Here is a 13,902-nt window from a genome sequence, read left to right as displayed (position 1 = left end):
AAAAAAAGATCAGACAATGTCAGCCTGTACATTTGCTGCCAAACACTGCAAAGTAACAGCCAAACATTTACACCATTCATCAGTCAATGTAAATAATTACAAATTATCTTTTCTTTTAAAGTGCATGTGTGTTTTCTTGTGTTTGTTTATTTACATGTGTGGTGTTTCTGGCCAGTCAGTGATCGACCTATCTGTGGAAACCAGATTGTGGAGGAAGGGGAGGAGTGTGATGTAGGCCACAATGACACAGACCTCTGCTGCTTCAGTGCTATACAGCCTGTAGGGGTCCAATGTCAACTTAAACCTGAAAAAGCCTGCAGGTATGATGCCATCAGAACGTGCAAGAACTTTGGATAAGATGCTATATTTAGACATCTAAAATTGACATTATGTTTGTAGTTTGATGGTGTAAAAAGTTGTGTCACCCTGACTTGTATTTGTACGTTGGTTTCTCTCTCCTCCAGTCCCACTCAAGGCCTGTGCTGCTCTCAGAGCTGTGAGTTCGAGTCACCAGATGACGTCTGTGACGAGAAGACAGACTGTCAGGAAGCAAGTTTTTGTACAGGCCTCTCTGCGCTCTGCCCTGAGCCAAGCAACAAGGAAAACCTGACACTCTGCAGTAACGACACACGTGTCTGTCTGAATGGGGTAAGGCAGCCACATGCACCACAACACAGGATCACTACATTGCCCCAACAAAGCAGTGGGTGCAAGTGTACAACAATGTTGGTTCTGCCAACAACAAAAAAGGAAACAAACAAACAAACAGACAATTATTGGAGTTCAATTTCTTCCATACTTTGGAAGAAAGGCCTAATAATAAGTGATGTAGTTTCTTAGTCTGAAAGTGAAACCAACAAGAAAGTGTCCAAAATCTTTACACTGTGATGAGCAGCAGGGAAAATCAATTAAATAAGAAACTGAGTCTACATCGTTGACTTCCTAAATAGGGCTTGATGTTCTTTGCATGATTTGAGATTTTGAAATATGTTGTGCAAAAATGCTTTAGGGCCCATCTTCCTTCGAATTGAGTCATAGCTACCACATCTACCTGAAAGGTGTCATGCTTAGCAATCAGATGTTCCAGAAGACACCCTGAGGGGACAGCTGTTCCTGGGTTGGATGAAAAATGTGTTTAAAACCTGTTTTAAGGATGCACCTGTTATCAAAGCTAGCAGATATTTAAGAATTTGCTAGCCCTTTGATCCTCTCCAGCTTCACCCTCATTATGAACAAATCATCACTTCTGACTCAAACAAAAATGAAAGGGGGTTCTGGTTTGGTGTAGTTAAATCATGAGCCCCATTTACAGAAGCTATAGTCCTCAGGGTGCTGGTTTGACTCTCAGCTTCTCCCCTTTGCTGCGTGTCATCCCAAAGGTCCTTACACATTTCCTCTCTCTCTTTAGCTGTCTTATTCAACAAAGGCAAAAACAGCCTTAAAAATAACTTTTAAAAAAGATGACAAGAGCCAGAAAATTAAAAAGCTTGAAAGTTGAGTTCCAGAGTTGATGCTTTATCTCTGAGACGCATATATTAATAGCAATTTACAGCTGGACACAAAACATTCCTTGACATGCAAAAAAATCTAAATGTATAACTTTTCCAACCATGTTTCTGTAGTTCAGAAGACTAAATGCTCACTTTGGAATATCACACAAGTTAAGCAAGTTCCAAGAGTCTGCTGATTTATGTTAGAATCATATTGAAAGTAATTGGGGAATGGTTGCTCTGAAAAATTTAGCTAAGTGTCAGCCAAAAGGGAGAATAGGTGATTTGTAGTTGAATGGTTTTGGTTGGACTTTTCATCCTGCTGCAGTGATATAGTATAGCTGTACTGTAGGGTGTATCTGTGCACTGTGATATCCCTGCTGGGGGGTGGTTACAGGAACAATACAGCACACTTTAGAGCACAACTAGGAGAGGTGGTAAATACAGGATCTGTTTGAATTTACTTTGAACTCATGTAAACCTGAAAACATGTTTTGTAGTTTTAAGATGAAAGTGAGTGCAGCATTGAAGCATTTTCTTGTTTTACTGTCGCTACAAAACTTCGTTTTGCTTCAGTTGTTCCAAAAAGACAGATTTTTTATAGATAACTGTTTATGCAATGGGGTTATTCAGGTTAACTGGCATGTCAAGAGCTTCCTGAAAAACGTTGGATCGATTTAAAATCCTCATTGCTCAATGATAGTGCTCACAAGTGACTTTATTAGTAAACAAAGGCACCATTACAACACTGCACTGCTATGAAAAGACTGGATGTAACCCATGTAACCGTGCGTGACTCCATAAAAGTTCCCTCTCAGCTAAATATCCTCCATTAGCAAATATCCCCTGATAATACTGTTGTCTGAGCAGGAGAGGCAGGGAATTTATTCCAGCTGTGAATGTTGCTTCATCTAGCTTTCAGGATTTAATTCTCCCCGGACGTGCTCAGTGTACAAAACTCTGACAGCTGATCCAAGAACATGGAGCGTAACTGGAAAAGACTGTTGGGGGGGACATGGGAATGTGAAAAACAAAAGAAAGTCAAATGTACGGGGAGTTCTGTTAATTTATCATTTAGTATTTAATCGGACTAATAACTCACGCAGTTTCCTTCTATTCCTTCAGCTCCAATCCTTCTTAGAAAACAAGAAACTGACTATTCATTACCAATGTATGAAGTCAAAATCAAATGTTGGTGCAGGGTTAGTTTTTAAAGACATTTCTGCACTTAAGGTTGGATACACCACAGGCGTCCAGCACATTACTCACAGTGCTCAGCCTGGTGTTGGCTTTAGATTAAAGCTCAATGTTCAAAATGTGTGCTCAAAAATCTGAATATAATGAATCACTTATTGGTCTAATTTTAGCTCCTCTATTTGAACTTTGCACGAACACAGATTTTATGTCGGGAGGCATACAGAGAAACAGCAAAGGCTATTAACATCTGATTAAATTTATAATTTATAGCTTAACACCAGGGTGATGGAAACAGTGCTCGGAGTCTGTTTTAAATGAGTTGTGTGCTTTGCTTTTTTTTAAAACCTTTAATACATCTTTAAAAAATTGATACATTTAAAGCAGTTTTTGCAATGCTCCTGAGATTAATGGAAATTTAATGCACAAAATGAATACACAAAATACCATTTAGTCTATGTCCAGCTTAAGCCGTGCTTTCAGCTTTTTTAAGGCTTTAATGGTTCTGAATAGAAAGTACCTCTACCTTCTCCTGGACCATGGATGATTAAACTGAGACATAGTGAACAAATGTATTTTACAACCACATGTTTAAGGACATCTTTACCTGTTGTTTATCTCCAACTTTAGTTTTGTATTCCTTTACTTTTCCTTGTGTTTTCTAATCCCTGCATTCCTTCTAAAGTCCTCTCCTTTGTGGTTCTCTGTGTAGGTGTGTGCTGAGTCCGTGTGTGTGAGGCACAACATGCAGCAGTGTGACTGTCCGGGAGAAATGAAAGAGAAATGCCACTTGTGCTGCCAGCAGCCCGGTAACCATCGCCAATGTGTCCTCCACTACAGAGGAATGTGTTTATACTTTGAGCTTTAACACGTCAGCCTGTGTCAATTTGTACAGGGGTTACCCTCGTACATGATTGTTTTCCATTAGACTTTCTGAAAAACTTTCACAACATCTGACACAATGGTTGGCTTGAAAGAACATGAGACATGCAAGTCAACATTTTTTCTTTAAGTAACTATATGATCCGGTAAAATGTAATGTTATTTTCTCTGTATCATTGGCAGATAAGCCTGAGACGTGTGCCAGCACCTCCTCGTCCGTGCTGTCCCCTTACTTCCACAAAAAGACGTTACCCTTGGTTGGCGGGGCTCCTTGTGCGGGGAACCAAGGATACTGTGACAAATTCCAAGTGTGTCGTCTGCTGGATTCAGATGGTCCCATAGCAAGACTGAAAAACTCCTTCCTACATTTGGATGACTTTGATGACTTAGCAGAGTGGATGAAGGTGAGGATTTTGTGTCATTGGTTTGAACACACATAAGAGAGAGGTCTACAGTGCACATTGAATCACATTTCACAGGCATTATTCCATACTTTAGTCAGCTGTTAACTTCATTTACTGCATAACTTTTTAGAATCAATTGCTTTAGAGTGATTTAGCTTGATTGGTGTTTTAATCAGATTGTAAGGTTATTATACAAATGGACAAATACAACTCAGTTATCTTAAAAAGTATTTTTGTAGTTAGTAAAATAAAGTGCAGTGAGGTCACATCCTGCTCAGCTCATTTCTTTGGGTAAACCAGCGTTGATGTTCAGCTGTCTGCAATGTTTCGGCTCCTGGCATCCTTTGAGGTTTAGTTTCTCCTGACAGCAAGGAGAATCAGGTGTAAATTAAAGAGCACTTCAGTGATCTTTAAGGTAGTTACAGTGGACACAGAAATGACCCCTAGTCTCTGGACCTCTGTCTCTGGACCCATTAGGTTGTTGTATCTTATCTACACAATCTCCTGGGCAGAGTACCAAAGCAAATAGTGGTTCTGGTTGGGATTGATTCTTCACTAGCGGCCTGATCTACTAAAGGTCTGCGTGTATAAAAACACGTGCAAACTTGATAGCGCACGCAAAGCTGATGTACTAACCGAGTGCACCGAGGATTGCATCTGTCAAATGAGCAAAATAGCATTCACAATCCATTTAGCGTGTTTGCCGAGATGAATATGCAGAATATGTAGATTATCAGAACGCGCAGAATACTGGGACAAGATGCAAATGTAATCATTTAGCACACGCAATGTGATTTATCAAACCTGAAACAGATAGCGGGCAGTGTTATTGCGTCTATATTTAGCACGTTTGAAAGGCAGGTGCAAACTGGCTCAGTGTTACGCACAAATGGCTGCGGTCATTGTGGCGACAGAGAGATTTATATTTGCCTCCTCCACCAAGACCTCCGACTCCATGGCTTCAAACTTAATTTTTTGTTTACGGCCACTCTGCTCTCTCAAACTCTCCATGGTGACAGCCGGTAGCACATGCAAAATCCTCATTAAAATAGGGCAGTCCACACCACTTTTGCACTTGTTATCAATTGCGCACGCAGTCATAGTAGATCACCAGCAACACGCCCACTTATAGCACTTGCAATATTATAGTTTGCACACACAAATTAGCGCTCATTATTTGGGATCTTAGTAGATCAGGCCCTTTGTGTCTATAACCTTATTCCAGTCACCCATTAGTAACAGCAAGATAAAGAAGCTGAGCAGTTTTCCTGGTTTAATGGAGCTGGTTTTTTTTTTCTAAATAGCAAGAACTGGGCCAGAAAAATTGTAAAGTCAACAGTAATTCAAAGTGAACAAAAATATCTCTGTTGAATTCAAATGTATTGATCATGTCTGTACAATATCTGTGTTCATCCTCTGCAGGCTCATTGGTGGGCCATCCTGCTGGCTATCCTGACTTTATCAGGAGTCATGGGTTGCACTGTCTGCCTCTGCGGCCGCACACTGGTTACAGATGACCTGGAATGACCTCTGACTTTTGATCCCTCTTGGAATACGAAAAATATATTGATGAGGCACACATTTTTCAGGACTAACATTTTGAAATGTCCGAGTGTGGAGGTAACGAGAAAGAAGATCCTCCAAGTGAACTTTGCTCCACATAAACCAACGTGTCATCTGCACACGACTTTATTGAGATACTCACACTTGCTCTGTGCCTGTCACTCTGTTCGTTATACATCATCCTGCGTTAGTCATGTATATTCTTTGTAGCACTTGTCGAAGAGGGTCCAAGAGCAGAGGGTCTGCTTTGATGTACGTATGTGCTAATTGTCACTGTTGTTGCCAATTGTGGGTCGGTTGACCCCTCTTTAGAAGCCAAACAGTGTCGTGATTGAAAGCCATCCAACTTTGGAAAAGACTGATGGAACTCCCTTCAGTGCCCCTGCTGATGTATTTTCAGCTGTGTGCTAATTCCAGCCTTGATGTCCATCCAGCTTTCCATCTTAGTGACACAGTGTCAACTACAATACCGTGGCAGGACAGTGAGATGAGAAGTTGAGTTTAGTGATTCTCTCTTGACATTTGGCCTGGTTAACCAAAATGTATGTTTACATTGGAGAAAGATGCTGATCTCTGTTATTCAATAAAGGGAAAATCACCAATTTCTGTAATTTCAAAAAGCCCTGGTTCATTGTGAATGGTTTGTCATTGTTTAAAGTTACTTAATACATATACTCAGGTGCTGCACTTAAATATAACTTTGGGCTACTGAAGTTTTTCTATTTAGAGTAACTTTTTAACTTATTATGTGCATTAAGTTTCATCAGGTTACATTGTCTGTCAAAAATTCCTTCTAAAATAGTAGTGTCATTATCAAGGTCCAAAAAGTAAAATGATCCAATATCTCACAAAAGCATCAAAGATCAGAGAATAGCTTCAATTAAATGAATTTACATTTTTATTACCTTCTTTTTTTCCAATGTTCTACACGAGTAATTAATTAAGATTTCTGTCTTGAGGCTTCAGAGAGGACTCAACCCTAAGGTTGGGAACCAGTGAATGAAACTTCCAAACTTCCATGTATATAAAATTATACTTTCTTTTGATGACTCACACACATGTAATGATATTTATGTTGTGTTATTGCTCAATGAATGTATACATATGAATGATTCTGAGATTATTCTATTTTTAGTTTCCCTAAGAAAGAAAAAGGATCTGAAAATGTATAAATCTCAGGCTCACTTTATATTCAATAAGATCTGTCTCTAGGGTCATCCTGACAGAGTCAGACAAACACACCCGCCTTACATCTTCAAGGACATGAGCGCTTACTGATATGAGAGCACAAACAGTTCAGATGTTTCAAATACACATTTGGAATGAATGACAAATATAAAATGGTATAATCAACCTTAAGTTGATAATTATGATGGATCATGGCAGCTTTCATGGTCATGACCTTAAAATAAACGTCAGACTGTGGATATCCTCGATTTTGGTTTATTAGAGAAATGTATACAGTACAGTGAATATTTACAAATTTTACAAAGATTACAGGACTAAGCATTTAAGAGTTTAAAAATATAGAGCTAACTGTGCGTCATACTAGAAAAATCAGTTATCTGTATTTTGGTATTTACAAAACTGTACAAGTAACTCAGTTCAGCATTCTCTTCTCCTGTTTTCAGTGCAAAAAAAAAAAGAACATTTCCACATTTCTAAAGTCACAATGATTACAGTACCGATCTCCAAAGAGCCATGGCTAAGCCATTGCTCACAGAACTGGAAACGTAAGTGTGGTTAAAGAGCATTAGAGACTCAAAAAGTCACATGAACAGAAAATTGCAGCCAAGAGAGACTCAACATAGACAGTGCAACAAAATGCCAACATTAAACTGTGCTGTACTCCTCACCATGAGCATCATGTACCTCATTTAGTTCAGTTACATTTATAGAACCATGATAGACAATATGTTAGAGGTAACAGCTTCCAAGTAACACTTCATGTTGCAGTGGTTCAGAAGTAAAATCAAAATAATGCAAAATTGTTTAAAACAACAATTTAAGCATGTTCAGATGGTTTAAAAGTCACAGGGTTTGAGGAACAACAAAATTAAAGCACACGTGAGCAAAACAACAACAACAAGGCACAAAGGTCAGACTCAAGCTCAGTTTGCAACAGCTTACTTCTGGCAACAGTAAGGCACAGTGGTACAGATCCTACAGTCACATACAGTGCTGAGAGCCACAGTGGTGAATGCTCTGTTAGGTTAGGTTATGGATCAGTTAGAAAATACATACAAGTAAATAACAAACTGCACCCAGCTGTGTAAAACAACTAATGACATTCATGTTGATGGCCATTTCTGTCTCTTTTTTTAAAAATCTGCAGACCTCCAAGAGGACATTGTTTTTTCACAGTGGTTTCTATGACTATAAAATTTGACTTGAAATACTTTGGAACTACCTACACTACCCTCTAAACCATTAAAGTAATTGTCATATTTGAGAGCTTAAACAGTATCCACTTCTTTGAACACAAAACATGTACCAAAGATTTAAAAAAAAAATACTTTTTTGTACAACATCAAAGTTACATTTACATGTAATAAAAACGGCTTATTACAAAATATTTTACATTATTCACATACATATTGTTTTAAATAACAAACACTCTTCTGAGACTTTTGTGTTATTGACAAAATAAAATAAGTTATATGTTTATAAGTTATTTATGAAGTGCTGACATGGACCGAAGGGCTTTCAATGTTAGAGCTTTGTCTTGAAAGTCAGCGGTTCTGCAAGGTGAATCTACAGACAAAGACAGTTTGTGTTATTGTAAAGCATTAACAGTGATGCACTTTTTCATTTGGGAAACTGTGGAGGGTTACTTACCTTTTTGGAGATCGTTTTGAGTTTGTCCTCCATGCATCCTTACATTTAACAAATGTGACCTCTTGTGTTACGTCTTGAGTTTCAGGATCTTTCACACAAAACACCATCCTGAAAATAAAAATCAGAAACATACATTTTATCTGCTTGGTAGCTTTCTCTGTAATAAAATATTACATCAAGTTGACAATTTGCACTATTTACTGCTTACAAGAATAACTGTAATTTTGTCTGATCTCTGATGGCTCTGTATACGTTTTTTTTCGACTCACTTTTGTTGAGTCTCTCCCGCTCGAATGCGGATTTTGTGAACCTGTACATTAGCACTCTCCGAGTCACTGGACCACAAAGAAGAGACCATCTTCATCATGCTGGAGGCTGACCATCCATTTGTGTCCTCCCATTTAAACTTCACCATCAACAGATCTCCGATGTCTTTCTCTGTCGCCAGCAGGAACGAATGGGTCTTGTTCACTGCTATTTTCTCTTTTCTGACAGACACAAATAAAAATGTTAGTTACAGCTCTATTTGTATTCAGAGAGAAAAGTTCCACTTAACTTAGCCTCATAAACACTGCGCTATTAACCACAACATAACCGCAAAGGCATGAATCCACTGCCAAGTCTGTGGTTACATCATCGTTTATGGTTCCTACTTCATGCTGTGTCGACGTTACAAAACAACTCGTATAACTTCCAAGATGCAAGTCACTGTAGTGTTATTCTTATTTTTTATGAAGTTTCTTCAGTGAGCCACTTACAGTTTGAGCTCCAGGTTTTCAGCCTCTGCTTTTGTCCCGTACAGTGAGACTGTGAGTGAAGGCTCCATGTCTGAACGATTCATGTTACTGAGGAAGTGGATCTTCAGCTGATAGTGGTACACTGTAAAGCAAAGGAGCAGTTGGAAAACTTAAAAACATATCCTAGCTGCTGATGCTGAGCTTTTTTTTTCTAAAGATTAAAGCTTTTAAGCCACAAGTGAGCTGACTTTTGATTTCACAGGCACTAGAAATGAGAAACATCCAAGCTTGGGGGTCAAGTATTAATTAACATGAATGAAATATTAGAATTAGTCATTAGACCCTGTTTTCTTGCACTATTATCATTACTTTATCCCATTCTTTAAGAGAATGAAATCATAATCCCACGAACTGAACTATCTCTTAAAAATAAAACATTTCTGAGTACACTGACCTCTAAACGGCATGGATGCTCGCGTATTGGTGAACATCTGGACGTTGCGAGGCCTGCGAGTCTTGCTGATGTCATAGCCGACTGTGTTACAGCGGCTTTTATGGCAGCTGAGACACATGCCACGGTTGAATGTGTCACTGTTGCTGCATCTGTACGCCTTTCCTGCTTCCTGCTCGTTCAGCAGAGAGTCGATGAAGAGGTGGACCGAGCGCTCATGTTCACACTTAACAGCATCAGTGATTGCTGGAGGAAAAAGAGGGGAAAATATTTTACATATAATCATACTTGTATTACTTTGGACACATTTAGATGATCTATGAACTTGTTAGACATTTCCTCAGCTATGTTTTGAGGACTACTGTGAGAAAAAGGTTGGTGTGCAACAAGAAGTTACAGAATTTGCTTTGGGTGTATCAAATTACTGTATTACCAGAAAAAAAAGCATGCATTATTATCTATTTACAGAAGTCAAGTTGTCATCCAATGTCTGGTTGTACTCACCAAGAATCCCAAAGTTAGCAATCTTTTCCAGGGCCCCTCTGAGGTTGCAGCCTGGCTGGAAGCTACCTCCATTGGGGTAAATGTCAACATGGCCTACAGGCTGCTGGATCCCGATGCTGAAACCTAGCCTGCCCCTGGTGAAGGTGTGTAGGACATCAACAAAGTGAGCATCATCTGGGGAAAGACGCCCATAGGCATGCTCACCCTCAAAGTCGGGACCGGCAGGGTCCAGACCTGCAGGCAGAGACAGGACAATGTAATAACAACTCCCAATGAACCATACTTCTAAAAAATTAAACTTTAAAAGTTAAAAAGTCATGGGTCTTAATACTCTGTTCACTTTACCAGTTATTCTTCCAACTTTATTTGTTGCATGGCTTCCAGCAAATCCTGCAACATGAGCCCCGAGGCTGTAGCCAATCAGGTGGAGGTTCTCGAGAGGCATGTTGGCGGTTTCCTTTAAAGCACAGAAAAGTGAGACAAATACTTCCTTGACATGCAAAACTGATTCTATAACAGGGAGCTTTTAAAATACAACTTCTGTTACAGAGATATAAATGAATGCACAAGAACCAATGTCACTGTTCATTATTAATGTGTTTATTAGCTAGTTACTATATCAGAAAAGTACTACATTACAACAATGACAGGGTCCATACGTTACTGATTTTTCATTAACTAAAAGTAACAAATTGTTTTTTAAAAGAGTTTTTAGTTATTTATGACTCTCTAGCCTTTCGAAAACACATAATGATCCCACTCACCTCGATCCAGTCGATGAAGCGGGCGACCTCGTGTCCCACTGCTTTGGTGTTCTGAGCTGCCACCCCATAATGGTTCTGTGCTGAATAGAGCCAGTCCACCACGATCACATTAGCGGTCTGCTCTCTCTCGTACAGCGCTGACACTAGCTTAGCCACCCAGCTTTCAAACAAACCACTAACCTGTTGGAATGAAATTCAGAACATTTACCTGAAAGTGCCAAAATGTAATTTGCACAAATGAAACTGACATTAATTACAATTCCAAGATGGTCAGGAAGAATACACATAATGAAAGTATTGTAAACCCTTCAGTCCAGATCATTTCTGTTGGATGTTCTTTGGCTTTCACTTGAACAAGTTTTTACTTGTGAGGAAAGTTAGAATTTGGCCAGACTTAAAGGCACCTCAATTAGGTGAAAGAATAATGACGCATGACTAGTCACAGGTGGTTTTCTGTCTAAACCACACTGGAGTTAAGTGAACAAAGGCCTTGGGTGCTTTAGCGACGGAGGGCCTGTCACAACAGGCTAAAGCATCTCTGCTCACCGTCCATCCATGGATCACCAAGAAGGTTTTTGCAGTGCTGTTGAAGGTGCAGGCAGCCAGGGAGTCAGGTTGACCAGGAACGATGTAACACAGGTCGTCTTCAGGATGGGATGGTTTGCGGAGGGAGAATTTGGCAATACTTTGATTTTTGTCATCTTTGAAGTCAAACAAGTCTTTCAGAGGGTCAAGGAAGCCACCTAAAAGAGGCATGGCAAAAACATATATTTTCTTTAACTCTCAGGGAGAAATTATTGTGTGTGGCTGCTGTTTTTTGTCAGATGTGTAAATCTGATTTAATGTTCTCACAGGGCAGGCCTGGACGCCTGACTAGCTAACTGAGTGACTGGTTCCAATAAGCCCAGGCCCCTTGAGGCCCCTCAGAAAATGAGCTCCCACCTTAGACAAGATCAGTCCTCCAGGGTTACAAGGGTTCACTTGGTCAGACTTAGCTCCATCTCACCCACTAGAGTTTTTCCCAGCTTTGTTCCTGCCATCTCACCCACTATAATCTGCCCAAACTTTCAGAGGTTCTGTCGCAGTCAGCTGACTCAACTCAACTGGGGGTGGTGCTGGTATCCACAGTGGGGGGTGGGGAGTTGGATGAAGGAGCTACACAGATATTTACAAGGCTTATATTGTGAAACTAGGGGCAATATAGTTTGCATCACTGATCATTATCTTATCAAACTTGGAAAACTGAATTTGTGTGGTTATAGCAACCTTAATATTTTCCCCACTTTGAGATCTCTTAAAGTTTAAAGCCAGATCTTGTCTCTCATATCCAGTAGTAGAGAGTACAATTTGAATATTTGCCAAAACTAGGACAGGTACACAGACACGTGATAGCCTATAGTTTATTTTTGAGACCGTTAATGTTATTATCAGGATCCTTACTACACACACATTCGGCTCACACACTATACAAGCACTGCCCGCAAATAAGACACTTTCTTCATCGTGTTTGTGCTCATGCATTATCGACCAAACCCTCAAAAAACCCTTCAGCCAGTAAAAAAAAGTGCGATGATGTGTTTAAAAGTAAAAGTGGATGTAGCGTAAAGTTGGCAACTCACCAGAAATATAATTGGAGTGCTCTTCCTCCAGGGACGTCACATACTGCACAGCTGCGTTCAATACCAGAATGAACAGCAACCGGACTCGCCACGATTTCATTTCTTTCACAGCTTTGTCCCTTTGTAGAAAACGTTGTAATAATGAACGGACTCAAAGAGAAGAGTGTACAGGTTCCTGCTCGGAGGGTGCGTCCTGGTGCGCATAGAGCGCTGATATCTGAACCACCTTGAACTGTCCGCTTCTTAAATAGCTCTCTGACAAGCCATTGGCTGCTGACCCCCGGGCGGGGAATGGAAAACTCTGAGTAAAGTAAATCATTAGACCGGTTTACAACTGTGGCTGGCAAGGCAGCTTCTCATGAAAAACCAGCAGAATGTAGTATAAATAATTCTAGCTCAATGAAAAGTGTGTCTCTAACATCGAATAGGCAAAACATGAGGATTTAATCACAGTGTTGCATGTTTGGTTGATTACTCTGGTCAAAGTGATTCATTAATTGTTTGAATGATACTTTATCAAGTAATTGCAAAGTGATTTTGACTAATCCCTTAAAACCCAACACATTTCACACTTAAGAGGAAATTACTAAATGCAAAACAAAACCATAAACCCTGCAGAAAAGTCTGCATGTCTGCTTTTGATCTTCAACACTGTCAGTGCCCTTCAATGACAAGATTTTAATAAAACCCCAAATGCAGGGAATGGGAACATTTAAAACAATGACGTCTGATCAAAATAGACACAACTGAGTTTGAATTTAAGTTTAACTGTTTCAAATAAAGTTTTTGCGGCTGTAATTGGTTGAATTTGAAACCTCTGGGTTTATCTTGTGTCAGTAATTACCATCAGTTTTTGGAGAATCAGGTCATTAGTGTTTCTGGAGAGGACAAATTAACCATCTTAGTCACCGGTTAGTTTCGGCGGTCTCTCGCACACATTCCTGGCCGCAGGCAGCTTGGCACGATGCAAGGGGGCCTGCTAAGGACAATCTGGGGCCCCCTTTTCACTAGTCCACATGGTTGTCATGGCATCAGAGATCAGGTAAGGCAGGGAATACAGGGCAGACACTGACCTGCATTAAGCATCATTCATTTCTTTGCTGAAAGCCAACACGATTCCGTATCTGTTCCTCCCCTAACAAAAAGTTTGAAAACTTGAAGAAAAAAAAATGGACATATCCTTTTTGATGTTAAAAATTCTTACTCCTTGTCAAAAGCATTACTCTGCTGTTTTATTCGCAATTAATGTAGCCAAAAGCCAGCTTCAAGCAAAGATGAGGAGTTGGCTACAAGATCTTAAAACGAATATAAAGAATGTGGCCTGGCCTATATGCTTGTGGCATATTAAGATCAAGTGTATCTTGATTTTGTTCTAATAATAATAATACAATGTAGCCTATGACATTATATATTTTACAATCAATTTGCAGTTATTTTATGGAAGCCCAGAATGGCC

The 13,902-nt window shown here is 39.6% G+C and overlaps 2 protein-coding genes across 3 annotated transcripts in view; one reads left to right on the top strand and one right to left on the bottom strand.

Annotated features, from left to right (window-relative positions):
• si:ch1073-396h14.1 (disintegrin and metalloproteinase domain-containing protein 10) overlaps window positions 1–6,135 on the top strand; it is a 29,606-nt gene extending 23,471 nt beyond the window's left edge. The window contains exons 11-15 of the mRNA XM_034705983.1: window positions 176–320; window positions 465–648; window positions 3,397–3,493; window positions 3,750–3,970; window positions 5,393–6,135. Of these exons, the coding sequence (XP_034561874.1) occupies window positions 176–320; window positions 465–648; window positions 3,397–3,493; window positions 3,750–3,970; window positions 5,393–5,497 (752 nt within the window). The 3' untranslated portion in view covers window positions 5,498–6,135. The remainder of the gene's footprint in view (window positions 1–175; window positions 321–464; window positions 649–3,396; window positions 3,494–3,749; window positions 3,971–5,392) is intronic.
• An 825-nt stretch (window positions 6,136–6,960) lies between these two features.
• LOC117808125 (lipoprotein lipase) lies at window positions 6,961–13,489 on the bottom strand. 2 transcript variants are annotated; one of them, XM_034677660.1, is made up of 11 exons: window positions 13,291–13,489; window positions 12,447–12,747; window positions 11,374–11,570; window positions 10,828–11,007; window positions 10,409–10,520; window positions 10,064–10,297; window positions 9,563–9,805; window positions 9,130–9,250; window positions 8,641–8,859; window positions 8,372–8,479; window positions 6,961–8,287 (listed from the first exon to the last, which is right to left on the bottom strand). In XM_034677660.1, the coding sequence occupies exons 2-11, from the start codon at window positions 12,544–12,546 to the stop codon at window positions 8,266–8,268; spliced, it is 1,536 nt and encodes a 511-aa protein (XP_034533551.1). In that variant the 5' UTR covers window positions 12,547–12,747; window positions 13,291–13,489; the 3' UTR covers window positions 6,961–8,265. The 2 variants fall into 2 exon arrangements, with proteins under 2 accessions (XP_034533551.1, XP_034533555.1); XM_034677664.1 differs by lacking the exon at window positions 13,291–13,489 and having other exon boundaries at window positions 12,447–12,763.
• Window positions 13,490–13,902: the final 413 nt, after the last annotated feature.

This window comes from Notolabrus celidotus, chromosome 2, assembly GCF_009762535.1.
Source record: "Notolabrus celidotus isolate fNotCel1 chromosome 2, fNotCel1.pri, whole genome shotgun sequence".
Taxonomy (NCBI): domain Eukaryota; kingdom Metazoa; phylum Chordata; class Actinopteri; order Labriformes; family Labridae; genus Notolabrus; species Notolabrus celidotus.
Note: the sequence above shows the minus strand (reverse complement) of the source record. Positions and strands in the feature narration are given on the sequence as shown.